This window comes from Engraulis encrasicolus, chromosome 1, assembly GCF_034702125.1.
Source record: "Engraulis encrasicolus isolate BLACKSEA-1 chromosome 1, IST_EnEncr_1.0, whole genome shotgun sequence".
In the NCBI taxonomy this organism is placed as follows: domain Eukaryota; kingdom Metazoa; phylum Chordata; class Actinopteri; order Clupeiformes; family Engraulidae; genus Engraulis; species Engraulis encrasicolus.
The window spans coordinates 50,196,699-50,224,198 of NC_085857.1; the positions used below are offsets into that span (position 1 = coordinate 50,196,699).

General features: G+C 43.7%; 1 protein-coding gene and 2 long non-coding RNA genes across 3 annotated transcripts in view; 1 reads left to right on the forward strand and 2 right to left on the reverse strand.

Annotated features, from left to right (window-relative positions):
• Positions 1 to 9,311: 9,311 nt before the first annotated feature.
• On the reverse strand, positions 9,312 to 10,964 carry LOC134439371 (uncharacterized). The gene is made up of 5 exons (XR_010032750.1): positions 10,873 to 10,964; positions 10,422 to 10,574; positions 10,051 to 10,267; positions 9,857 to 9,901; positions 9,312 to 9,623 (listed from the first exon to the last, which is right to left on the reverse strand). It is a non-coding gene; the product is annotated as an uncharacterized LOC134439371 (long non-coding RNA).
• Positions 10,965 to 15,033: 4,069 nt separating this feature from the next.
• Positions 15,034 to 16,432, forward strand: LOC134439449 (uncharacterized). The gene is made up of 3 exons (XR_010032772.1): positions 15,034 to 15,078; positions 15,168 to 15,205; positions 15,788 to 16,432. It is a non-coding gene; the product is annotated as an uncharacterized LOC134439449 (long non-coding RNA).
• Positions 16,433 to 22,034: 5,602 nt separating this feature from the next.
• The window catches only part of epn3b (epsin 3b), a 15,408-nt gene continuing 9,942 nt past the window's right edge, over positions 22,035 to 27,500 (reverse strand). Inside the window, exons 9-14 of the mRNA XM_063210094.1 lie at positions 27,238 to 27,364; positions 26,673 to 26,849; positions 26,019 to 26,132; positions 24,468 to 24,635; positions 23,753 to 23,849; positions 22,035 to 22,515 (exon numbers count right to left, since the gene is read on the reverse strand). Coding sequence (XP_063066164.1) covers positions 22,035 to 22,515; positions 23,753 to 23,849; positions 24,468 to 24,635; positions 26,019 to 26,132; positions 26,673 to 26,849; positions 27,238 to 27,364 — 1,164 coding nt within the window. The remainder of the gene's footprint in view (positions 22,516 to 23,752; positions 23,850 to 24,467; positions 24,636 to 26,018; positions 26,133 to 26,672; positions 26,850 to 27,237; positions 27,365 to 27,500) is intronic.

Consider the following 27,500-nt stretch of genomic DNA (forward strand, 5'->3'; position numbering starts at 1 on the left):
CACGCACTTGTATGATAGTGTGACCCCCTAACCCTAATTTATTTTCAACATTTATTTTGGTTGATTGAATATTGACACTGTACAAAGAATAAAATACAATAAATATTTGTATTTATACATAATATCAAACAGGAAGAGAAAGCACAAAGAACTCATTTCCATTGTGGTCCTCGTGTCTTTATGTCAATGTGGGAGCGTACCTATGTTCCCCGGGTCCTATGTTCCCCGGGTCCTATGTTCCCCGGGTCCTATGTTCCCCTGTCTTTGTATGGGAGTGGGGAACATAGGACTCTTTTTCTAAAAAAAGGGTTCTACTGTATGTTCCCCGCATTGTATGTTTCCAAGTTTTCAAATTGTGCCCTTCCCAAAACCATCCCTAAACCTAACCTGTCAGAAATGCAATGTTTCTGAGTTGTAAATGTGTGCCCTGACCAAAAGTAACCCTAAACCTAATCTGTCAGAGGGGCAACAACAACCTGCGCTTTGCCATGCGGCAACAGTCTACTTGGAAGCAGCGGGGAACATAGAACCCTTTTTTGAAAAAAGGGTCATAAGTTCTCCGCATTGTATGTTTCCAAGTTTTCAAATTGTGCCCTTCCCAGAACCATCCCTAAACCTAACCTGTTGTAATGCAATGTTTCTGAGTTATCAATTTGTGCCCTGATCAAAGCTATCCCTAAACCTAGCCTGCCACAGTTGCAACAGCAACCAGCACTTTGCCATGTGGCAGCAGTCTACTTTGAAGCAGTGGGGAACATAGAATCCTTTTTTGAAAAAAAGGGTCCTATGTTCCCCGGTGGAGGGGAACATAGTAGGACCCGAGGAACATAGGGATGACCCCGTCAAGGTACAGTTATGCACATGGCTTCAGTCAGTGTCAGAGAACAAGTGAGCATTAAGGTATAATAAAATGGACTAAAATATATTTGTCACTGATGAAAAGTGACATAGAAAACCTGTAAGTTAATTTAGCTCTTTGATTTATGTTGCCAGCAAACTAGTTTGATAATGGTTTCAAATTATGTGTTAAACAAGAAAGCATTTGCATATATATTTTTTGTTATTTATTGTTTTTTTGTTTGTTTGTTTTTGCTTTCACCAGTGGTTCACAGTCCACCTACTCATCAGTCCACACCTACAATAACAGCCTGCACACAATCAAAACAGGTGAGACAATGGTCTTACAGGTAACACATACATCATGGAAAGCTGTTTGTAATCATTCCTGCAATAAACCATGCAATCCATACTTATTTGACACATTCATGATGTCACAGGAACACGATTGCGTTTGCAAACTTCAGGAGGCTGCAGTCTACCAAAACCTAAACTCCAACACCATCCAACCCGATGCTGTCTACCAAAACCTAAACTCCAACACCATCCAACCCGATGCTGTCTACCAGAGCCTGAACCCCAACACCATCCAATCTGATGCAGTCTACCAGAGCATGAACCCCAACACCATAGTCTAGAAAAGTGCCCAATAGCCACACCAAATGTTATTATTTGTCAGTAATTAAATAGTGACTGCCTGATTGGTCTGTTTATGATGAACTTTGGGTAAAAAAATAGATTAATGATCATAAAAATGTCACTTCAAATTGGGCAGGATTTCATGCCTCCAGGCGTTTTTGAGCGTTTACATTTACAGTCACATCTGACTAGGTTGGTTTAGCACTTCACCATCAGTTGTCATTTTCTGAGTTGTCTGCAATGTAGGCCTACTAGGTTCCCTCTGAGATGTTGAGGGCTGCTGTTGCATGTCTCTATTAGGTGGCTAATTTGGATTATCTCTCAACCAGGGCTGCGTTTCCCCAAAACTCCCAAGTAGTAGACCTACTTAAGCCTAAGTAGTACTTGGGTATGTTTATGCATACAATAATTTAATAGGCTAACATACATTATTTTTCCTTTCACATTCAATTAAACTGCTTGCTAAAGCCACCAAAATTTGCCGCCATCGTCGTTTCCTCCATAAGCACTCGCATGGAACTGTGCCGTCTTTCTTACGATTGTTTGAAGATATCGCACCTAACGCATGCGTTTGGTTGCAGTATCTAACCAGCGCGTAAAATTGACACGATCTACTCGCACGTGTATCCTACAGCAAGCATGCCGAGGGCCTTAAAGTGCATGTGCACTAGCATGTGCACTAAACTAGTCCCACCCGCCAGTGGCAAAAACTATTATTTTCTGCGAGTGGGTCCAGACTCAAACAATTCGATGCACCATGCCCTGAAACTTAAAGGGACAGTTTGGTCAATTTCAACATGCAGTTGTATTGCTCACGCTACCCTTGACTTGCCAGTACCTGGTGATGCCACATTTTTCGGCTCAGCCCTTTCCGAGATATGAGCAATTGTAATGGGGGCAGCGTTTGTTTACGTTTTTAAAAAATGAAACTTAGGCCAACTCCAAATATTTTCCCAAAAGGTACTGCTGTTTGCTAGTTGTCTGCTGATGTTTTATAACCTTTTGGATGTTTTTGGGAATAAATACAAATGTTTTTTTGAAATGTAAACAAAGAGCTGCCCCCATTACAATGACCAGGATCTCGGAATCGGCTGAAGAAGAAGAAAAATAAATCTCAGGCACTGACAAGTCCAGGGTAGTGTGAGCATTATAACTGCATGTTGAAATTGACCAAACTGTCCCTTTAAAGACCAATCACAATGCAGGAGATTTGTTTTGCTTTGAATTTTTGGATGCAAAGCGGACAGGGTTTTGAGGGAGTGATGACAATGCATTGGCCAATAGGCACAGACACAGTTTGAAAAACAACGGATTGTTCCCAACAACAATCTTCCGATGTCTTGTTGATCAGAGACAGACAAAATATTCACATTTAATCTCATATTTAGGCTGGTTTGACCAGATAGGCCTACATGTGCAAGGTAAAAGAGTGTATGTATAAACTTTTAGAATCAAAGATTCAAAAAGATTCAAAAAGCTTTATTGTCTAAAATGTTTCCATTAGAAAATTGTCTTTTGACTGAAGGCTTGTGTGTGTGTGTGTGCGTGTGTGTGTGCGTGCGTGCGTGCGTCCGTGTGTGTGTGTGTGTGTGTGTGTGTGTGTTATTTGTGTGAGTTCTTTGAGGAATGAGTGTTCTGAGTGTGTATAGCTATGGGGATGAGTGTTTTTTTGTAGATAGCTTTCCTAGTAGGCTGATGATGTAAGACCTATTTATGATATATTGTACATGGCACCTCATACTGAAGTACTACTTAGGCTTAAGTACTTCTTAATGTTTTTTGAGAAACGCAGCCTTGGTTTAGAATCGACACACCCTTAAGCTACATCAATGGAGTGGTGCTTGTCTATTCATTTAATGTTTTAGCCTGGCATTTGTATCGTCTGAACTCTTGGAATTTGCTTCTCTTTCTTGGTTTTGAATATTTGGACTTTTGGATGTTTTTTCATGTTGTATCTCCTGCGTATTTTAACTTCATGGATTTTGCTTTATCACAAGCTGTCGATATCCCTAAAGTTTTGAGCTTTGGCAAATAAACCTAACTGAACTTTAGCTTTGATCTCACTCCTCCACACTTGAGCGATTCATTGAGTCATACTTAACTGGGTGTTTGCCGGGTTACTGCACTAGTGCCTGGGTTCGATACCCAGCCCAACCTAACAAGAGGAGGGTGGCTGTAGCCTCTCACTGCAGGCACATTTGAACATCTGTATATGATGGGAAAGAATGTGTGGAATTGAACGCACAATCTTGAATGCACAAATAAATATTAAGTCCGACCTATGACTTTGTTTTTCATAATAAATGTGTCCCTCCGTAAAACATGTACATTATGAAGAAAAAAACCCACCATGTTTATTTGACTTATTGTTTTGCAATATGGGTACTCAATTAAAAGTCCATGAGGGCCAGTTTTTCCAAATTCCTCCAAATAAAGCTTGTTTATTTAGCCCTGACATGCATAATGAGAATTTACAAGTGCAATGGACCCAGCAAAGAGGACACCTCAGGTTTTGTCAGCAAGAATTTTTAATTCTTAAAAAAATAATTATTCGAGGGCCAGAGATAGATGCCCTGCGGTCCACAAAAGCTAGTTGAGTATGGGGGCAATAGAAATTTTGTTTTTAAATTATATCAGTTCTTTCAATTCCTCTAATAATTCCTTCCTAACAATGTGTGTGTGGGAGATGTAATGAATAATAATCTCGGACAAAAAACGGGGTATGCAAATCACATTCATTTATTGGTGCTTCAATAACTGCACAGAATACTGCACTGCAGGCAATACTTCCACACCACTCAGCAGCTCCTGTGTGTGTGTGTGTGTGTGTGTGTGTGTGTGTGTGTGTGTGTGTGTGTGTGTGTGTGTGTGTGTGTGTGTGTGTGTGTGTGTGTGTGTGTGTGTGTGTGTGTGTGTGTGGGAGTGCGTGCGCAGGGATACTGACAGCGAGAGGGGACAAAGAGGTCAGTTGCCCTGGGCCCAGAGAGAGGGCAGGCCAAAATTAGGTCTTCACTACACTGTAGGTTTTGGGTGAGGGTGGGGTCCTTTCAAATGACTGGGGTCGTCCAAAGCTGTCAGTGGCACATTGTGTGTGTGTGTGTGTGTGTGTGTGTATGTGTGCGTGCGTGTGCGCCTCATCAGTCACAAATTGGATAGCGCTTAGCAGATGAACCTAAAGCAGATATACCCAAAGCTGGCTGGCCAACAAACTTCCTATCACAAATACCTGCCTCCACTCACATGTCCACCCTTTATTTGTTTTTGTTTGTTTTTGCAGAAAAAAACCCAGTGCAAAAGTTTCCTTTCTTGTTGGTTGTGGCCTGATGGGGCAAGGTCTACGGTCTGCGCAGCACACACGCATACTTTGCCATTCCATCGAATTTTCTAACCAGAATGCATTGTAATTTCACAGTACGCAGCACAGACTGCAGTCTCCTGCGCCATCACGAATGAGCCCAAGGGCATGTGATCAGCTGCTGAGGAGGAAGTGGGTTGGTGAAGGGGGAGGGGCTAAATAATGGTCGATCTGAAATAAAAAAGGAAATTATGAGATTAGCGTATTATGGATCAAGAACAAGAGCAAAAACAACAGAAAATAAAATGTACCAAAAACAAGACAGAGGGTAACAAAAGGTCACAGAGAAAAACATTCATTTGTCTCTGGTGCAGCAATACAAGTTTTCGACAAGTTTTCATTATTATTATTATTATTATTATTATTATTATTATTATAACTATTCATATTATTATTCCTGATAAACAGATTATATCCAATCCCATGACTGATGTGGTAGGAAAAGGACAAGAGGTTTTGATTGGACAGCTCCTTTAATTGGTGTCTTCTTTGGCCAATCATTGATTGAGTGACAGCATCGTGATCTTCACGATGAGGTTCATTGAAGCAGCATGCTAAAAAAAATCCCAGCAATCTGTGTGCGTGTGTGTATGCGTGTATGTCCGTGCTGAATGACAGTGAATTACATATACTTTGTGAGAAGTAGGGGACATGTGCTTTTCAATAACTGTGTATCTTGATAGCATTGGGGGCTGAGTGGTGTTCTGTATGCTTAGATGCATGCGTGCATGTGTCTACAATATGTGTGTTGTCTGTGTGTGTTTGTACGGTCATGCATGCTTTTGCGAGTGTGGTTGTAACGTGTTTTTTTTTTTTCGTGAAGACTGAGATTTCATAGGATTAACTTTTAGGTAAAATATAAATATATTTATATTTGTAGGTTGTACAGTAAGTCGTTCACCAAATGGATGCTGGGATTGCATCCCATCAAAGCTTTTGTTTGGTTTTTTTTGTTTCAAATGCTGAGATTCGATTCAGGTAGCTTTATCTGCTGTGGACGGCTTATTCGCAAGAAATACAATCAAGTTCTTAACCTGGGAGAGAGAGAGAGAGAGAGAGAGAGAGAGAGAGAGAGAGAGAGAGAGAGAGAGAGAGAGAGAGAGAGAGAGAGAGAGAGAGAAAGAGAGAGAAAGAGAGAGGATGTGTTGGATCTGAGGTGCTGTGTTTATGTACTTGTCAGCTCCAGTGCAGAGTCTTCGGTTTAATAGTGGTACTACATTCATTCATTCATTCACATGGGTCCACATCCCTGTTAACTCAAACCAGGATGTTGTGGGGGAAGGGAAGATGAGTGGGTGCGTAATCCAAAATCACATTCCGGAGTCAATTATGATGCAGAATCACAGAATCATATTCATATTAGGATCATGAGGTTTGTAGTCAATATTCCATTGAAAGGGTAAGGATTTTGTTCCTAGTTTAGTCCTTCAAGAACGTTGCACAGAGATTCTACAGTTGGCATAGAACTTTGTGCTAACAAATCCTCCAAGCATTTGTGACATCATAATGAATGTGTGTTCAGCAGCTTCTCCTCAAGGAAATGGGAAGAACTAGGCCTTTGATACTGATGTCCTCTGTTTCGCGATATAGGGCTGGATTTTGCTTCCTTTGCATCCTGGATTTTGCTTCCTCTCTGAGTCACAATCACATTTATGACTACATATTGTACAGTATCCTAATTCGGTTCAGTTCAACCCAAAGTCTACATTCATGTGCATTCTGATGCGAGTTCAGATTTTGGATCCACACGTTTGACTTTGGTTGAATTTCACATTTTGATGCGTATTGTTATCATTCCTGGTTTATTTAAATAAATAAATAGATAGATAAATAATTCACCCAGAAAGAATAACAAAGACCTCAATACCAAAGTCTTTTCATTCTTGACTGTAATTTCCTCTAATCCATACTCAGAATTCTGAATCAAATTCCGAGTTGCAGAGATTCACAAATTCCATGTCTGCCATTAGAAATCGCAATCCATATCCTCAAGCCAGGTACATCTACCTGCCCCAATCCGCATTCCTCTATCTTTGTATATTGATCCAGGCCATCTTACCCCTAATACATCTAGGTTTTAATCAGACCCCTCAATTCATATTTGAGATTCCAAAATCTCTGTATTCCTTTCCCTTTGCAATCCAATCTAGATCCCCAGCTCCCACCTTTCTTCTCTCCGAAAAAGGGCTTGTGGATGTGGCTTCTATACTGCAGAACTTATAACCCAAAAATTCCCTGTCTGTTTTTCCCCAATGCAGATTCTCCACAATCTGTTGAGCCCTATCTCGCGCCAGTCGTAAAGTCTTCACGAAAAAAATGGGGGAATTTCTGGGGGAAATTATGTACAAGGACGTGGTGAATTCACGATATTGCCCGTGTTTCGTGGTTGATTTACGGTTTCAGTCTCGTGGTTGATTTACGATATGCATTGAAAACTACGTGGTTGATTTACGATATGCATGCGTTGGCATTTGCGCATCGCTTGAATTCCGGTGCATATAACAAAAGCTGCCACACCGGCCGCCTCCCGATTTAAAACACAGCTGATAGCCTGATTACACTCATGCCCGTAGCCCTACTCCACACCGCTGATAGCCTGATTACACTTCATTTTATTATTGCCCGTGTTTCGTGGTTGATTTAAGATTTAAGATTTGGCATTTGAAAACTACGTGGTTGATTTACGATATGCATGCATGTAGTCTACAACTTCTGTTTAAAATGACACGGGGAGACTCATGCCCGTAGCCCTACTCCACACCGCTGATAGCCACACCGGCCGCCTCCCGATTTAAAACACAGCTGATAGCCTGATTACACTCATGCCCGTAGCCCTACTCCACACCGCTGATAGCCTGATTACACTTCATTTTATTATTGCCCGTGTTTCGTGGTTGATTTAAGATTTAAGATTTGGCATTTGAAAACTACGTGGTTGATTTACGATATGCATGCATGTAGTCTACAACTTCTGTTTAAAATGACACGGGGAGACTCATGCCCGTAGCCCTACTCCACACCGCTGATAGCCACACCGGCCGCCTCCCGATTTAAAACACAGCTGATAGCCTGATTACACTCATGCCCGTAGCCCTACTCCACACCGCTGATAGCCTGATTACACTTCATTTTATTATTGCCCGTGTTTCGTGGTTGATTTAAGATTTAAGATTTGGCATTTGAAAACTACGTGGTTGATTTACGATATGCATGCATGTAGTCTACAACTTCTGTTTAAAATGACACGGGGAGACTCATGCCCGTAGCCCTACTCCACACCGCTGATAGCCTGATTACACTTCATTTTATTATTGCCCGTGTTTCGTGGTTGATTTAAGATTTAAGATTTGGCATTTGAAAACTACGTGGTTGATTTACGATATGCATGCATGTAGTCTACAACTTCTGTTTAAAATGACACGGGGAGGGAGTGACATAAGCCGCCTCCGGATTTAAAACACCGCTGGTAATTACACTCCTGCCCGTAGGCTATCTTTGAATTTACATGAAGCCGCCCACCGGCGATTTGAAGCCACGGGTAGGACTACTGCGACAGAAGATTTGAGTCTCGTGGTTGATTTACGATAGGCCTATGCATGCGTTGGCATTTGAAAACTACGTGGTTGATTTACGATATGCATGTAGTCTACAACTTCTGTTTAAAATTACACGGGGAGGGAGTGACATAAGCCGCCTCCGGATTTAAAACACCGCTGGTAATTACACTCCTGCCCGTAGGCTATCTTTGAATTTACATGAAGCCGCCCACCGGCGATTTGAAGCCACGGGTAGGACTACTGCGACAGGGCGGTGGGTTAGGGTGCGGGGTTGTCCACCCGAAGTCCGGACAGATGGTCACCCTATGATCATGCCCAGACGTTGATGCTCCACTGATGGTGATGCACGCACCACTCCTATTCACCTTTTCTCTGAAAGATGCTGATGCTGATGTAGGCCTAGTCACCACATTGACCAGTGGTTTTCAAAGTGTGTGTGTGTGTGTGTGTGTGTGTGTGTGTGTGTGTGTGGGGGGGGGGGGGGGGGGGGGCGGGGGGGGGGGGGGGGGTGGGGGGGGGGGGGGGGGGGGGGGGGGGGGGGGTCACAAAGTGTTGATTACTGTATTATTTTATGTGTTCTTTCTATCTATGGGGTTGTAGGTTTTAATCCCACCCTAACCTCTCCCTACACCTCCATCCATGGCTGAAGTGCCGTTGAGCAGGACACCTAACCCCAAGCATTGCTAGAGGGACTTTAACCTTGAAAAGTAATACCGGCAATTCATAATGTAATGTTTAAGCCTTTAAATGGGATAGAAGAATTGACTATGAATATTAGGCTATTAAAGACACACTATACATTTCATATGCAAGAACCTACCAAGTAAAGAAACTCACACGAGAGGCATGTTCAAACATTCAAGTATTTATTTACAACACAAACATACACATGCAGCAGTGGAACAAAACAAAAAAAAGTCCCCCCCCCCCCCCACACACACACACACACATACACACACACAGCACATTCCACTGGCTGAATAACTCACAGCAATCACTTAGTTCTTGGTGGAATGGCAATAGCTTAACAGAGTTTTTTAACAGTTTAATTTAAATGTTGTGTTTTCTGTCCTGGGTGCTACTGAGGGCATGAATGCCAGTGCTGCTGCTGGGGGTGACATGGATGGCACTGCTGCTGCACTGGAGATCAGGATGGAGGAGACAGAGGAGAGCAGGACAGAGAGAGGCTGTTGGTGTGTTGGAGAAAGCAGGAGAAAGGAGACAGCTGCGGGTGTCTTGGAGGAGATGATGGAGGGAATAGGGATAATAAGTAAATATACAGCAGTTATAACTTCATGCTGTCTAATGTTCCTTGTGTCAATATCATTTTAAGAAATGTCCCATTTAAAGAAACACTTACAAAAATGCAGACAAGTGAGAAATGTACTCACTTCTTTTATATACATACTACAGTAATTACAGAAGATATCAAACATTGGTATTCAAAGTATTCTTTCAAAACACTTACCAAGGAATGATGATTGATGATTCCAAACCGTCTCAGATTAAAGAACTAGAAAGATGACAAAGACAGAAAATGGATTAGGGAAAGATTAGTAGCTAAGGGATACATTAGCATGCCCCTTCACACTCTGTGAGGTAAAACAAAGTAAGTTGGACATTGTGTTTTTCCCATGCAATGTTTGTTTCTCTACACCGTACCTACACTCCGTTTCTTCCTCATCACTGGTGTATGAGAAATCACTGCTGTGTACATCGTCCTCATTCCCGTCATCTCCCTGCCCTTCCTCACAAGATGGCCTATTGGTCCCCTGTGGGCTTAAAACAGCCCTGTAGCTTGCCACAGCAGAAAGATGGACGATTGTCAGGTCATGAAGCCGTCTTCGACAGAAGGCAGAAAGGCCCTCATTTTGTGACTCTGCAGATGCAACATCAAAAATACGACGACAAACACATGGCATGTCAGAATACAACCTCCAAGTTGAACAGTGCAGATAAATGTCAAAGAAAGCAAAATTCTCATTTTTTTATTTGATGGTACATATACAGTAGGTTTGACAATTGCAACTTACCTGCCGATGACATCTTTGCTTCTAGACAAGACATCAATCTTTTCAGTGATGTAGTGTGCTGTTCCATCTCCTTCACGAGGATGCCTTTCTCTTCTTCCAAGCGCTTCCTGCGCATCGAGGCCACAAAGTAGGCATGCTTGTCCTCAAGTCTGACTGAAAGGCAAAGAGTAGAGTAGAGTAGAGTACAGACATATTAACAGCATTGTTGTTTCCTTACAAGTGTGAAAAAGTACTAGTAAATTAATCCAGTTTCTGTTGTTTGAATACTAATTAGATGGGCCTGTAACACCCTTGATGGCCCCCACCCCCTGTCACTTTTCCATGTGGTAATTGTCAGTATGTAATTGAAAACTGGCAGTTTCAAGATTTGTAATGGTGTCACTTAAATGTTTGAATGACAAAAAAAAACACTTGAGTAGCCTAAAACAGAATAAATGAACAATTCTCTTACCACTCCCCTGCACATCCCAAGGCCAAAAAACAGCTGGTCCATCTCCTGACAATGATCGCTCCACGGTTCCAATGTCGATTGTCGTTGTTGGCCACATGTAAGGTAGTTAGTTGCCCCTATCTAACTCCTCACTTTTATGTATGCATTAACGTGTCAGTATGAGTGTACGATCTAAATGTATGCATGTCTGTAGGGAGAGAACACAGCGTTTACCTCTGGTCCGAGCGTTCACGCGACAGCTGGGCCACCACAATCTCCAGGCCCTCGGTAGGCGACCAATGCAAGCCCAGCGCTTCTTCTCATGCGCTCCTCTTCAGTGTTCAGAGTTTGTGAGGAAAGCCCCACGTATAGTCCTTAAAATCCAAAAGTCTTCAATCTCTTCAACTGGGTGTGCGAGACAGTCTCTAAATATCCGGTGAGTCCTAACAAACCTCTCGGCAGGTGTTTTCTCCAATTGCCTGCTCAAGGCCTAGCAGGCCCGGCGGCTAGCACGCGAGAGCCACCTCTCCTGAGGTCTCGCTCCGGAAGTTCCCCGTGACCTCTGAACCCCTACCTTTTATAGGTAACCAGTTGCGTCTCCCCCGTGTGATGTGGATATGATAGTGGGCTGTACTGTTCTGTGCACCTACTGACCCTTTACATCGTAACAGTCCTTCCCCCCTCAAACCATGTTTTTTTTTAATAAAAAAAACATTTTTATCTTTTATACCTCTCTTTTTTTTAAATACATTTTCTCATCTTTTATCCTTTTTTTTCAACTCTACACGTTTTCCTCTTTTCTAAAATCAAATACATATTATTTACATCATTTTCTAAAACTCACCGACCAAACAGACATAATGGACGCCAAAACACATGTCAAAACCAAAAGTCAAAAGGCACCCCGGCAGCTCACAGGACAGTCCTCAAAAATAGTAATTATGGCCAGTAATCATAGCTACTGAGGTCTCAAGTCACCCCAAAGACCCACCAAAGTATGCCATGGTCGTGCCTGGCACCAGGCTTCGGCATGCCCCCTCGCAGGTAAGACAACGCACCATGCATAATGGCCTGGCTATACACCGGAAGCACAAGGCCCCAGCCAAACCATCTCTGACCATTCCCCGCCAACACAGCCAAGAGGGTCCACTCCTCAACTATTGCAAAAGAACCTGGTGAGAGCCTGTGTGGATACCGCACCACAAACACTGCCCCACCAGCTTGCTTCTCAGACACATGACGTAGGTTCCCTTCCAGTTCATTATCGTCATTAACAGGTGAATCAAGAGCTGCCCCTCTTAACTGCACATGTCCATTATCCTTCTGAGTATCACAAACATCTGATTCACAAAAAGCAAAGAAAGTATCCCAAAGGTCGACAATTTCATCGTCTGTCTGAACATTACCAAGAACTTCAGCTTCCCCAAAGGCACAAAAGGCATCACCCAATTCACTGTCCCTCTCCTGGACATTCATAGGATCTTCAGTGTCACCAAAGGCCAGAAAAGTATTGCACAAACTAATCGTGTCCCGATCAGAGTCTTCACAGCCCTCTGTCACCTCGCTGACACTAGTGGCCCTGCGCTGCAAATCAGACACAATATTCAAACCTCGATTGTCATCCGTATGATCAGCTACACCAGCCCCAATAACAGTAACATCGTTGCTACAGGGTTCACCTAAAGTTACATCGGCAAAAATGGTATCCGCCAAATCCACTGTTTCCATGTCAGCCTCCTCCTCTACCTCTCTCACATGCAAACGGCGCACCAGCTGTGCGGGAGAGCCCAAAGATAACACCGAATGTTTCTGAGGGAGAACTTTAACTCTCTCGCTGTCCAGCAGTTCATTCCGTTTCTGCATCATTTCAATTTCTCGCCTCGTCCGCTCTACGCTTCGCTGCAGTTGTAACATTTCTTCGTCGTGTAAGTTTATAGCATCTGACTCTTTATCACTTGCTTCTACCCCAAGCCACATTAACAACACATCCATGAGCTCAGGTTTCCTTGCCTCAAGTGATACCTTTACCCCACAAAAGTCAACTACTGCGCGCACATCTGGTTTCGGAAGACTCAGCAACCGAAGTCGCGTCACCTTCTCTAACATAAACGCTTCCGCATCAAATTTCGACATTTTCCTACGTCCTCTCTAGCCACTCCAATCAAAATGAATGAAAATACCAGCGCGGCAACAGCAAATTACGCAGCAGAACCATACAGCAGACTTACCCCTGAAACATGAACGAACACAGCTAACTCATTGCTTAGCCCCCAGATGCCAGCTCTACTCTCGTTCACATTATTACGGCTCGAGCCCCCTTTACACTGTCAAACAAACGAAGCACAGCACATCATCCCAGCTCACGGTCCCAGCTAACACTGGCATACCGAAGCCTGGTGCCAGGCACGACCATGGCATACTTTGGTGGGTCTTTGGGGTGACTTGAGACCTCAGTAGCTGTGATTACTGGCCATAATTACTATTTTTGAGGACTGTCCTGTGAGCTGCCGGGGTGCCTTTTGACTTTTGGTTTTGACATGTGTTTTGGCGTCCATTATGTCTGTTTGGTCTGTGAGTTTTGGAAAATGATGTAAATAATGTGTATTTGATTTTAGAAAAGAGGAAAATGTGTAGAGTGGAAAAAAAAAGGATAAAAGATGAGAAAATGTATTTTAAAAAAAAGAGGTAAAGATAAAAATGTTTTTTTTATTAAAAAACATGGTTTGAGGGGGGAAGGACTGTTACGATGTAAAGGGTCAGTAGGTGCACAGAACAGTACAGCCCACTATCATATCCACATCACACGGGGGAGACACAACTGGTTACCTATAAAAGGTAGGGGTTCAGAGGTCACGGGGAACTTCCGGAGCGAGACCTCAGGAGAGGTGGCTCTCGCGTGCTAGCCGCCGGGCCTGCTAGGCCGTGAGCAGGCAATTGGAGAAAACACCTGCCGAGAGGTTTGTTAGGACTCACCGGATATTTAAAGACTGTCTCGCACAACTTGTTGAAGATATGAAGACTTTTGGATTTTAAGAACTATACGTGGGGTTTTCCTCGCGAACTCTGAACACTGAAGAGGAGCGCATGAGAAGAAGCGCTGGGCTTGCATTGGTCGCCTACCGAGGGCCTGGAGATTGTGGTGGCCCAGCTGTCGCTTGAACGCTTGGACCCGAGGTAAACGCTGTGTTCTCTCCCTACAGACATGCATACATTTAGATCGTACACTCATACTGACACGTTAATGCACACATAAAAGTTAGGAGTTAGTCAGGGGCAACTAACTACCTTACATGTGGAACTTCCGGAGCGAGACCTCAGGAGAGGTGGCTCGTCGATTACTTAATTCAACGATAACACGCGCAATAGCCTACCCAAATGCAACTTACCTACAGTTCCCAAAGCGGCTGGCCGCACGCAATGGATACCTACTGCCTACGTCCCGGCACGACAGCTTGTAGACAGTTCAGCAGCCCCTTCCCCACCCCAGCGCTTAGGTTAACTTATTACGAAGGTTAACTCTCTCCCTGTTAACTCTCCTAACATTATGTGTGCATTAAACGTGGTAGTCAGTAATGTATGATACTAAGTGCATGGATGTGGTGTGAGGGGGTGACCAAACATACCTGAGATCTCCAAGCAAACCCAAGCACATGTCTTCATTGACGGACAGCTCAATCTCCCAAGCCGTTCTCCAGCTGGCTCTCCTCCAGTGTTCATCATTGTGAGGGAAACCTCACGATCTTCCATAAAATGCAAAGGTCCATAGTATCCACAAATGCCCACATGCAGTCAGGGTCCATATTAGTGATGGGAAATTTCCACTGTAGGTGTTTTTTATGATCCATGTCAGTTCGGTTCATTAGATGTTCACTAATTAGATTAAATCAGATGTTATCAATCCACTACAAAAAGCTAAAAAAAAAACGTGTTTTCACGCTATGGGAGCCAACACATGAGTTAGTCAATGTGTTAAAATGTCCAAAATACTCATGAAACATAGTTCAATTATGCAGTTTAAAAAAAAAAACAAATTTGTGTCAGGCAAAAAGACGGGCCGATCCTGGACCAAAATCTGGACCCGCCCACAATTCTTATTTCAGACATTAAAAGGGCGCCAACGAGTAGGGTCGTCACTGTCACACTTTTACAAACTACAAATTACATAATTGTATTCCCTTCACAGGGAGTGTTCCAAAGACTTCTGAAATGGGAACCATGCCCAGAATGGTAAGTACTACACAGCAAATTACTGTTACGATAGCACTTGTACCCTACTTGTGACCTAGTTAATGAACTGTTAACAAACTCTTTTTCAGCGGGAAGGATTTCGCTCCAACCTGGCAGACAGTTTAAGGTAATTATGTTGCATGTTTCATTGATGTTACATCTACAGTATCCAAGGCTTTGAACCAGATTTTTTTTCTTTACTACTTACACTATGTATGTACATGTCACTATGTATGTACGAGTACAACTTGAAAACTAAACTAAAAATAAACCTCAACATCAATCACAGTCATTTAAAGGGACATAATTAACCATTATCAACTGGTCACAATTAATTTTGTTTACAGTTTTGTTTCAAATGTTGAGAAATGAAACTGGTGCTCCTCTTCCTGCAAAATGGCAACGTTTAAAATGTGTGAAATAGTAGCAGTGTGTTGAGTAACAGCTCTAAGTGCACTTAATGGCTGAAAGCGACCGGGTGTCATAACAACCTTACTTGCAAATGGGTGAGCGACTTGCAAATTACTGTGTTGACATGAATGGCCCAGCTACACCAGTATTTTCCAGCGGAAAAGGCCAGATTCCCTGCTGTCATGTTGCTGTCTCCACATATATATTCACATGCAATTGTGGTACAAATTAACAATTATAGATTTGGTAGAAATGAAAAACTACAGAGCTGTCTAATGTTTACAATTCTCTCTCTCAGTGACCTCAAAGCTCCCCAGCACTCGCCATGAAGGGAGGCACCATGACGCTGGCCTGATTATCATCGACATTCAAATCTATTTCCAGAATTCATGCTGCCCTTTCACTAATGTTACCTTTTTCATGAGTACACAACCACCATCAAATTCTAAGTATTCATTATGACTGGAAAAATTGCACTTTTCATACATGAAAAAGGGATCTTCAACATAGTCCGCCATTTTGAATTTCCAAAAATAGCCACTTTCAGCTGCAAAAATGACTGCACTCGGACCATACTAGAAAATATTTGTTTATTACTTAGTACACTTTCATGTAAAGACCAAATTTGGCAATATGCAGCCCAGTTTCAATGAGCAGCATAGTTGCAGTACCTTTTTTGACCATTTCCTGCACAGTGTCCCTTTAACATTTACCAAGTACTTTACTCCAGACCTGATTCACAAGGAGGGCTCAGTCTGGCTACCGTGAGGCACATTTTAGTTGTTTTTGTGTTGATTTCTTTTGTTTTTATTACTATCATTATAGTGTTATTATTATTATTATTCAAAGCTTATTTGTTTTTTTGTGTGTGATTTTTTTAAACAATGCACCTGCCCCCCAAAATCTGTGCACGCGCATGTGTGTGTGTGTGTGTGTGTGTGTGTGTGTGTGTGTGTGTGTGTGTGTGTGTGTGTGTGTGTGTAAGGCACATTTTAGTTGTTTTTGTGTTGGGTTTTTTTTGTTTTTTATTACTATCATTATAGTGTTATTATTATTATTATTCAAAGCTTATTTGTTTTTTTGTGTGTGTTTTTTTTAAACAATGCACCTGCCCCCCAAAATCTGTGCACGCGCATGTGTGTGTGTGTGTGTGTGTGTGTGTGTGTGTGTGTGTGTGTGTGTGTGTGTGTGTGTGTGTGTAAGGCACATTTTAGTTGTTTTTGTGTTGATTTCTTTTGTTTTTATTACTATCATTATAGTGTTATTATTATTATTATTCAAAGCTTATTTGTTTTTTTTGTGTGTGTTTTTTTTAAACAATGCACCTGCCCCCCAAAATCTGTGCACGCGCATGTGTGTGTGTGTGTGTGTGTGTGTGTGTGTGTGTAAATAAATACTGTAAATAAATACTTGAAATCGTGTGAGTTTCTTCTATAATATCAGTGGTAAATGCACATTAAATGTTAGTGTATACCGTGTCTGTAATAATCCTGGTCAATTCTTCTGGATGGAGATGTAGTGAGGTATCAAACCTACCTATACAATAATAGTCCCATTGAAAATACCGCCCATTGAAAATGAATGGGAGCTCTTGCACCATTCTAGAGTGCCTTATAATAATACAGTAAGAGTAGTGTTAAGAGAGACCATTTAATCAACACTTTGTGACACACACACTTTGAAAACCACTGGGCAAGGTGGTGACTAGGCCTACATCAGCATCTTTCAGAGAAAAGGTGAGTAGGAGTGGTGCATCAGCATCAGTAGCATCAGCGTCTGGGACCCACCGCCCTGACGCAGTAGGCTACATATGCATGTGGATACGGATACGGGCAGGAGTGTAAATTCAAAGATAGCCTACGGGCAGGAGTGTAGCCTAATCACCAGCGGTGTTTTAAATCGGTGGGCGGCTTCATGTCACTCCCCGTGTCATTTTAAACAGAAGGTGGAAATCAGGAAGATGCGCTGCCATTCATCAGCTGCCAAAACACGTTTTAGTTGTAGACTACATGCATGCATATCGTAAATCAACCACGTAGTTTTCAAATGCCAACGCATTCATATCGTAAATCCACCACGAGACTCAAATCTTAAATCAACCACGAAACACGGGCAATAATAAAATGTTTTCGCTTTTCATTGCACCTAACTCCTCACTCCGATATTTTCATTGCACCTACCTCCGCATTCCAATAAAGAAGGCACGAGGGGCTACTTATTTATTCAATAATATTTATTACACAGGTAGGCTATATTTGATTTACCCCACTGTACGGCAGGAACCGAATTGTTACACAGGTAGGCTATATTTGATTTACCCCACTGTACCCTGTACAAGGCGGATGAGAATTCCGGTGCATATCACAAAATTGTTACACAGGTAGGCCATATTTGATTTACCCCACTGTACGGCAGGAACCGAATTGTTACACAGGTAGGCTATATTTGATTTACCCCACTGTACCCTGTACAAGGCGGATGAGAATTCCGGTGCATATCACAAAAGCTGCCGTTCCCTGGTTCTGGTTCTGTCGCGGCCGGTCCCCGCCCCTGTGCAAAAATGCCAACGCAAATGCCAACGCATGCATATCGTAAATCAACCACGTAGTTTTCAATGCATATCGTAAATCAACCACGAGACTGAAACCGTAAATCAACCACGAAACACGGGCAATATCGTGAATTCACCACGTCCTTGTACATAATTTCCCCCAGAAATTCCCCCATTTTTTTCGTGAAGACTTTACGACTGGTGCGTGATACGGTTGATCTGTTGGGGTGCGTTTCTTGGCTGCATCGTTGCTATCTAAGTGAGGTACTTACTTGGTTGCAATGCAATACCCAAATGGCAACCCAGATCCAGAGTCAAGCCTACACCCATATTCCTAATTGCTAATTCAGATTGTTCAACCCATATTCCTAATCCTGACTCCTTTTCTGGATTGCACTGCCTTTACATCTACAGTACACCCAAAGTCCAACCTCCCCCATAGATATGAGCCCCAGATGTAGGGTGACCATCTCTCAGATCTGTCCGGATTTCATTATTCAAGATCAAGTTTTTGTGGCCTGTTTACAACGTTTGAGTGTCCCTCACGTCATCCTACCTCCCGTCCAAGCTTTGTCCTTCTGGCCTCGAGATGCAGTTGGTAAAATGCCATTGGCGGATGAAGGTTTATTCAGTATCTCAGAGCAAAAAAAAAAATCATTAAAAATCATTTTCTCATTTGCAAGTAGGATGTTGAATGGACAAAAGTTCCCCCAAAAGTTGTTGGGCCTGGGCTGACAGCGGGAAAACTGTATTGTTTTCTCCACAGAGTCTATGTGAATCACTAGGCCACAAGCACTGGAACTGGAAGCTAGATAATGTGATGGACACTCAGACGTTGTTAACAGGTAGTAAAAACTGGAACTTGGATGACGAAATCCAGACAGAGGGCCACCTGAAATAGAAACTGCATTCAGCCTTTTGGTGTGTCCCAACCCTGGATGCTGCCATCTTGTGTCTGTATCCTGATATTTTTCATAGCCGCCACCTACAGGATAATGTGCGTACTGACTTGTCACCAATTGATAGTGGCAATATACCTGATAAACATGGTCAATATCAATCGTATATCAAAAAGTACCATAATCATGTTCCCCAGTCTAAATTCAGACGCCAAGCTCTGTATTTGTAATTCTTCTATGAATTCTGATCCTTGTCACCCTAACTCACATTCATCTAACCATAGCCCCATCTAGCCTTAAGGTCCTAACATGAACCCTGACACCCCCGGCCCATGTTAATGCGCCCCATCAGAGGAATGGGCTGTGGCTGAGGAACTGGGGTTGCAGAACATGTCAAGGCTGGGAAGATAAATGCTGGTGGCCTTTTAGAACTTAAAGAAGAAAAATCCGCACTCACAAGCTACGTCTCATTGTTTAATTATAGATTACCACCATGTCCACAAGCAGACACGTTTCAGCTCTTAAGCCATCATCAGTGCGTGGTACATGAGTAAGGATTTTTCTTCTTTAAGTTGATACCTTAACCCCAAAGTCATTCATTTTATCCCAGAAGTTGAGCGTGCCCTCTGACAAACTTTGGGCGTTTTAGAACTTCTCATAACCCATGTCATGCTACCCCTCCTAACCGTGACAATAAACCACATCTCTCTTTTTAGATCTAACTCACCTTACCAGCCTTAAAACCGTAACCAACCATAACCCTGACCCACCCCCTGACATACAGTATGCGCCCAAAGGTATAGATTTGGCTTGGAAAGTGGTGGGGACATCGATAGGGCAAATTGTCCGGGTGTGCGGGTATTTTTTTTGCATTATTATATCACTAGGTTCATCGCGAAAGTGGTATGGATGGACATGTCTCCGCCGTCCACACCAAAAACGACTTGCTTGATGTGTCTCATCTCGTCTGATGCTTGATCTCATAGGAAAGCGTTGTGGCTCTACACCTACCTAAACCCAACACAGTCTCACCGCAACTAGTCAATTTCTGACTTTGACCAGACCTTTGACCAGACTGCATTTTTTTACTTTAACTCATTGGCTGCCAGCCATTTTCATAAAAGAGTACCTCGGAGTGCCAGCCATTTTTCAGCATTTTGGGTGTTTTTTGGAGGCTCACAGAAAATTGAGTTCTGTGTCTATGTCAACACCATACCTATCAAAACACAGATTAGACGCTCATCTGTCATCAGAAAAAAACGGTGTCTCTCTACCCCTTTCTGTTCTTTCATAATCATCTGTTGAAATTAAGTGGAATTCGCCAAAATGCTGCTTTCCAGCCAAAAAGCTGAGAAAACGCCATTTGAAGTAGAACTATAACTGCAAACGTTTTTGCCCGTAATGGCATCGTCCTAACAACTCCAAACCTATCAGCTGCTATTACACAGTCTTCTGTCATCTGTAGCCTGAACAAAAAGATCATTTGTATGACCTTTTCAACCTAATATACTGAAATATAACGGGGGGACTCGAAAACAAGGGTGTTTTGGTTTAGTTGCTGGCGCGCAGCATGGATCATGACAGCAGTTGCCCCTAACTCCGGTAACTCCGGTAACTCCCTACCTCTCCCTCTCCCTCTCCCTCTCCCTCTCCCCTCGTTGGAGAACGAATCACAGCTGGTTTATTTCCTCCAGAAATAGTACCGTGTTGTGTCTTGTGGTTGTGGGGAGGGAGGCAGGTAGGCAGGCAGCACCGCTTAGCGTAGCTTACTGCAGCTTCTTTGGCAGAGCGGACAATTTGCAGATTGATGATTACTGTCATCATGGTTCTGCTATAGTGATCTTGTCATATATTGTTCAATGAATTTTCTTTTGATGAAGTACTGATCACACATCCAACATTTCACAAGCCGATTGGAGTGGTGAATGCTAGCTGGTCTGAGGCTAAGTGCAATGCTTTCTAATGTGAGCTGAATGCATCTGACCAGACACAAAGGCTACTCTGTTCCAAGAATCTGCAACCCCCCTGTCTTTTTTGATGATACAGTAAGCTGATCATACTATACAGATCCATAAAAATAACTGTGGATTGAGTAAAAAATAGTTGACTTACCAAGGCTCCTTTATTTAGGCTTAGTTGTAAGTTGTTAGCGATTTCGTGCTAGCTAGCTAGCTAGCGTAGCAAACTTTATACCCAAGTTACCTCAGTTGGGACCAAGGAGGTCATTGTTGGGACACATCACCACTAGTCCCCTGTTAGATGATATTTTGTAAGCAACATCCTGATGTTGTGTAGGCTGATCACATTATCCAAAATGAAAGGTTGCCACACAGATCATCTCATGGTGTATTTTGGGCAAGTTAGCTACAATGCCTTCTAGCTAGATAGCAACAGGGGATTGTATTTTGGTCATGAGAGGAAGGTTTTTTTTTGGTCAGGGTCTGACACTAAAATCAGTAGCCTACCTGTGTTAAAATCAGAGGGCAAGAAAGTAGACTACTGTCACAGGTGCTTTACTTTCAAAAATGATTTTGCTATGCTACTTTTGAGATTATATTATAATAGTAAAAAAGGGGTGTTTTTGTCTTGACATTTCATCTTGCTCTGAGCTAAAGCCCTGCCTTGACTGTTCCTAAGGACACTTCTGCCACCTACAGGAACAGTTAGAAAATGCCTATAGGCTTGAAATTCATACAGAAGATAGGTCAGACCGTCCTCGAGGCCTGGCTGTAAAAAAACGCAATTGTCGGCGAACGACGTCGAAGGTAGGGGGCGTCACTATTTGAAATAACGTCATTCGACGGCCAAGGCAGCCAATGAGTTAAGGGTATACCTTCCAAGTCACGTGTTGACTACATGGCCTAAACCTAAACCTTTCAGTAAAACTAACCGTCAGTGAAGTTATGCTGCCACAAGAGGGCGCCTTTGACGCGCACGTCACATATTGACTCCAAGGGCAGCACAGTACCTCAGACGTCAAAAAAAAGGCAGTCTGATCAAAGGTAGTCAGAAATGAATTACAAACAGTAGTTGGGAGTAGACGCTACCTTAATCTATCCCCCATCTAAACCCTGACCCCCCACCCATGTGTCCTCTCACAGGAAGGGATTGTGGCTGTGGCTCTGGGGCTGCAGGACATGGCGAGGCTGGGGGGAGTAGCGCTGGTGGTGTAGCGGCACCTGGTACTGGTGCTGATGCGGATGCTGCTGGTAGTGATGCTGATGCTGATGCTGATGCTGCTGCTGATGCGGTTGCTGTTGGTGATGGAATGGATGCTGCTGCTGCTGCTGCTGCTGTTGTTGTTGCTGTTGCTGGTGATGGAATTGCTGCTGCTGTTGTTGGTGATGGTGATGGTGCAGGTGTTGTGGCTGCTGACTGTGCAGAGGGGCAGGGGAGGTGGAGAGGGGCAACAGAGGCTGGGGCAGGTTAGAGGGCAGGTCCAGGAGGCCGCCCTGCCCCTGAGGGGGCAACTGGGTGTAGGAGGAGGGCAGGGTGGGGGCAGCGGCCGCGTGGCGGGGCACAGGCAGGGGCAAAGAGGCGCTGTAGGGCAGGGCGGAGGAAGAGGAGGGTGTGGGGGTGGAGGAGGAGGAATGGTGCTGATGGGGATAAAGGGAAGGTGGGGAGGGAAAGACAAAGAGAGAGAGAGAGAGAGGAAGTCAGTATTCATACAGCAATCAATTCACAAGTCACATTTTCTAGCTAGGATATAATAGACAGCAGGTGCTGTCGGGCAGTGACGGAGGTGGTGCTGATGTTAATTGGGGTAAAGGAAAGGTAGCAAGAGAGAGAGAGAGAGAGAGAGAGAGAGAGAGATACGTATAAAGAAAGAGACAGACATGCAGAGAGAAAGAGAGAGAGAGGGGGGGGGGGGTAACATTAGTACATCAATAAAACACATTTTTCAAAGAAACAGTAAACATTAACAATACATTAATGTGAGTTATATTATAAAGGAATGACCTTATATGTAACACTTTCCCCGACACCCCCCTTCATAGGACTGTCATGAATGTGAATGACTGCTGTCATTAATTGTCGTGCGGTAAATTGTGTCACTTTTTACTGTCCATCTGGTATTGTTTGGGATGTCTTTCTTATGACAACTTGACATCACAATATTTAATAATTAATACACTACAGTCTGGCAGATGAAAAAACATTCACAGAGAAGTGGTGACTGTGGATGTATGGAGTTAGAGGAGAATTCCAATACTTACATTATTTTACAATGAATAAAATATAGTTACTATCATGCAGTCTGAGAGTGCAGACCTCTGCCAACAAATCTGTTTGATGGAACATTTGACTATGTTCACCCTTTTTTCATTTTAAGTCTTCCTGCCTTCTTTCTGCGGAGCTAGAAACTGTAATATCCAAATTCGCCCTGTCCCGCAATTCTGTGGTCTCTAGGGGCGTCTAGATTTTTAGGCAAGCAATTGTGAAGAATTTTTTGTTTTTGAATCCTGGTCCCGGTTCGTGATCCAGATCACCCCCATTTCCAACAACTCCGGAAAGTATCATCGAAATCCGTTCATACATTTTTGACTTATCATGCTGACAAACAAACCGACAGACACCCAGACAAAACAGACAGACAGAAAAACCATCGCAACCAAAAACATACCCTCCTTGGCGTAGGTAATAAAACTATGAAGGAGGCTTACCGAGGAGTGGTTATTGTGGATGTATGGAGGTAGAGGGGAGGTAGAACCAAAATCCAACACTTACATTATTTTATCATTAATAATAAAATATAGTTCATATTAATACAAATATGAAGAGGCTTACCGAGGAGTGGTGGTTGTGGAGGTATGGAGGTAGAGGCGAGGTGGAGCCGGGTCGAAGCTGGTTCAGGGTGAGACGCGGCTCACCACAGTGGAAGGGATTGGTGGGGGAAGGAGTGCTGAGAGCTGCGGATGGTGAGAGAGAGAGAGAGAGAGAGAGAGAGAGAGAGAGAGAGAGAGAGAGAGAGAGAGAGAGAGAGAGAGAGAGAGAGAGAGAGAGAGAGAGAAAGAGAGAGAATGTAAAGGACGTATTGTAACAGGACAAAACGGCCGTAGACAAAAACTCTCTACCATAAGACAACGCAATAGCAATAACGCTAGTCCACAAAACAACCACACTGATATGGTATCATAAGCCTCTCACAATACCCCTACAATTAACACAGACAAACCTGGGCGCACACACATTCTCTCTCTCTCTCTCTCTCTCTCTCTCTCTGTCTGTCTGTCTGTCTGTCTGTCTCTCTCTCTCACTCATTTTCACTGGCCGTTTCGGATAAATTGTAACACCCTCTCCAATACACACTCCTCGGGACTCTCTCTCTGATACACACACACACGCACACACATGCGCACACACACACACTAAGTGGTCACACACACACTCAGGCTGCCACCATGATGACATCAGCACTGCGTCGGCAGGTGAAGAACATCGTGCACAACTACTCAGAGGCCGAAATCAAGGTAAGTAACAAACACTCTCTCTCTCTCTATCTCTCTCTCTCTCTCTCTCTCTCTCACCGGCCAGGAAGGGGTTGTTGCTGGTTGTGGGCGGGTTGGCGGGTATGAGGGTTTCCAGGTTGACCAATGAGGCAGCAGTGGCGCCCAGGAAGGCCTCAGGGGTGCGACATGGGCGGGGAGAGGCGTGTCCCGACTGACTAATCAGGATCGGCGAAGTGGCACAGGAGCCTAGTGGCGCGGCCAATCGCGTGAGATCAAAGGCCAAGGGGCTGTCCTCCTCCTCTTCCTCCTCCTCGTTGTCTTCTCCTCTCTCCTGGTTTTCGTTACCGTGGAAATCCACCTCCCCATTCACTTGCACCTGAACCTGCACCTGCACCGGCTCCACCACAATCACCGCGTCTCCAAACGGGTCAGAACCTCATGGAGGGACGGAGAGAGAGAGAGAGAGAGAGAGAGAGAGAGAGAGAGAGAGAGAGAGAGAGAGAGAGAGGTCATTATTCTCACACTATATAGAAAGACAGAAAGACACACAGACACACAGACACACAGACACCGACACAGACACATTATTATTTAACCAAGGTTCCCACGCAGTCCCCCCCCTCCTAGTCAATGCATCGGTTCGGGTATGGGAGGCATAGCACGATACCACTGAGCTAAAGGACCAGTCCGATAGCCCAACGCTACCGATACTGCATGAGGCTTTGGGAGGGAGGTTTACGAACTTTCCACGGAGCCCTATCTCTGTCATTTCATGAAGTATTCACGAAAAAAATAACTTTCATTTTCGTGGTGCATTCACGTTATTGCCCGTTTTTCGTGGTTGGGCAATGAAACACTGCCTATTCATTTGAATTGCCCCACTGCTGCTATGGTTATCCAAGCGCTACTACCCTACTTAACCCTAAACCTAACCCTAACCTTAACCCTAAACCTAAAGGGTCTTACACACCAGGGCGGTAAAGCGTCGCGGAGCGGCCGCGTTTTTTACCGGTGTCGGTGAAAATACATTGAAACATATATATATATATAATATCTGTCCTTACACACCAACCGGCGGTAGTCGAGCGTCAGCGGCGCGGGAGCCGGCTCCGCGAAGCGCTGCATTTGGAAAATAGAACTCGAGCGTATTTTTCGCGCCGGCGACCGGCGGTGTCTCATTCAAATGAATGCCAAAGTAACATGCTAGCTTTGGCTGTGGGGAGGGTTTTGAATAGGACTGGCTGCGCACGCCGACGCTGTCAGTGTGAAAGGCAGAGAAAAACACGCCGGCCAAAACTAAGCAGGAAGACCGCGTTCGTCCAGGGACCGTTCCGTTCCGCCTTGGTATGTTTTGGCACTAACCCTAACCCTAACCCTAAATTGCTTGTTTGAAATGTTTGATTACCATGTGACGCTACCGAAAGGGCGTCAAACTAGTGGGTCGCTAGGCAGCAGTCGGGCAATTCAAATGAATAGGCAGCGTTTCGTTGCCCAACCACGAAAAACGGGCAATAACGTGAATGCACCACGAAAATTAAAGTTTTTTTTTTTCGTGAATACTTCACGAAATGAAAGAGATACGGTTGTTCCACGATACACTCGTGGCCTCCGTTACACACAAACTCTTACCTGCTGGACTAACAGCACGAGGGCTGAAGAGGTTTGGAAGCCCCTCCTCTTCCTCTTTAAATCCTTCCACTTCCTCCTTAGGCTCCTCCTCTTCCTGTACAGAGAACGGATCACCTACAAAGGAATTATGAGATAAGATAAGATAAGATAAGATAAGATAAGATAAGATAAGATAAACTCATTGTCATTTTGCACAGAAATTTGTCTTGCACAACACTTCTCCACAATCCACAAATAAAAATGCACATTGCATTACATTAAAAAACGAACACATAAAACACAGTGGCCTATAGTGTAGTCATTCAGGTCCATAACCTGTTAGGGCAGCACAGTCCAATAAATTAAATTAATTTTAAAAAATCTTAAATCAGAGCAGGTATGTGTGTCGCCATCAAAATGGTGCCACCCAATAATAATGGGTGGTAGTCGATTCTCCACCGGCTGAGGCTTTCGTCTGACGCCAAAGTTGACCTCCAAAAGTTAATCCGTTCATGTTGAGTTATTTTAGTTATCCATGCAAATGCTTCAAAGATAGAAGTAATGCTATTTCAGTAGGTATTTATTTTTTCAAACAAACAATGCTTCATTTTGAAATGCAATTTAATTTGATTATTTTTACGGGTGGATGCGTGCGTGCTTGCGTATGTATAATACCGTTCTTAGTCGGGCTTCTCCATGCGTGATTGACAGCCTTGGGGCTGCTTTCCGTGGGCGCTGCTTCCCAAGGGTCGGAGGCTGATTGTTTGCGACCCCAGGGGTGGGAGGGGCTACTGGATGAGGGGCGGGCACTCCAGGGGCTTCCCATCACTGGAGTGCTGGAGTTGACCACCGCTGAGGAGGAGAGAGAAGGAGAGTGATAGTGATGAGAGTGACAATGAGAGTAAAAGTGCAATGAAAGTGGAGGCCATTAGGCAGACAAAAAGTGTTGATAGGCGTTTTTGGGCTGTGAAAGTCAAATGCATATGCACATGTGTGTGCGTGTTTGTTTGCGCTTGTGTGTGTGTGTGTGTGTGTGTGTGTGTGTGTGTGTGTGTGTGTGTGTGTGTGTGTGTGTGTGTGTGTGTGTGTGTGTGTGTGTGTATCTGTTTTTGTTTCTGTGTGTGTGTGTGTGTGTGTGTGTGTGTGTGTGTGTGTGTGTGTGTGTGTGTGTGTGTGTCTGTGTGTGTGCGTGTTTGTGTGTGTGTGTGTGTGTGTTTGTGTGTGTGTGTGTACTCCTCACCTACAGACTCCCAGGGGTCTGAGTTGAGGGGGCATGAGGGCTGCGTGTCCCAGGGATCCTCACTAGGGGGCGCCTCTGGGGCCTCAGTCACCGGTCCAAATATGTCCACCAGGTCACGCATGGCCGACTGCACACACAGAGGAATTATTATAATACATTACATTACATTACATTACATTATATTATATTATATTATATTATATTATATTATATTATATTACATTATCATCAATCCCAAGTCACTGGCCCAAATATGTCCCCCT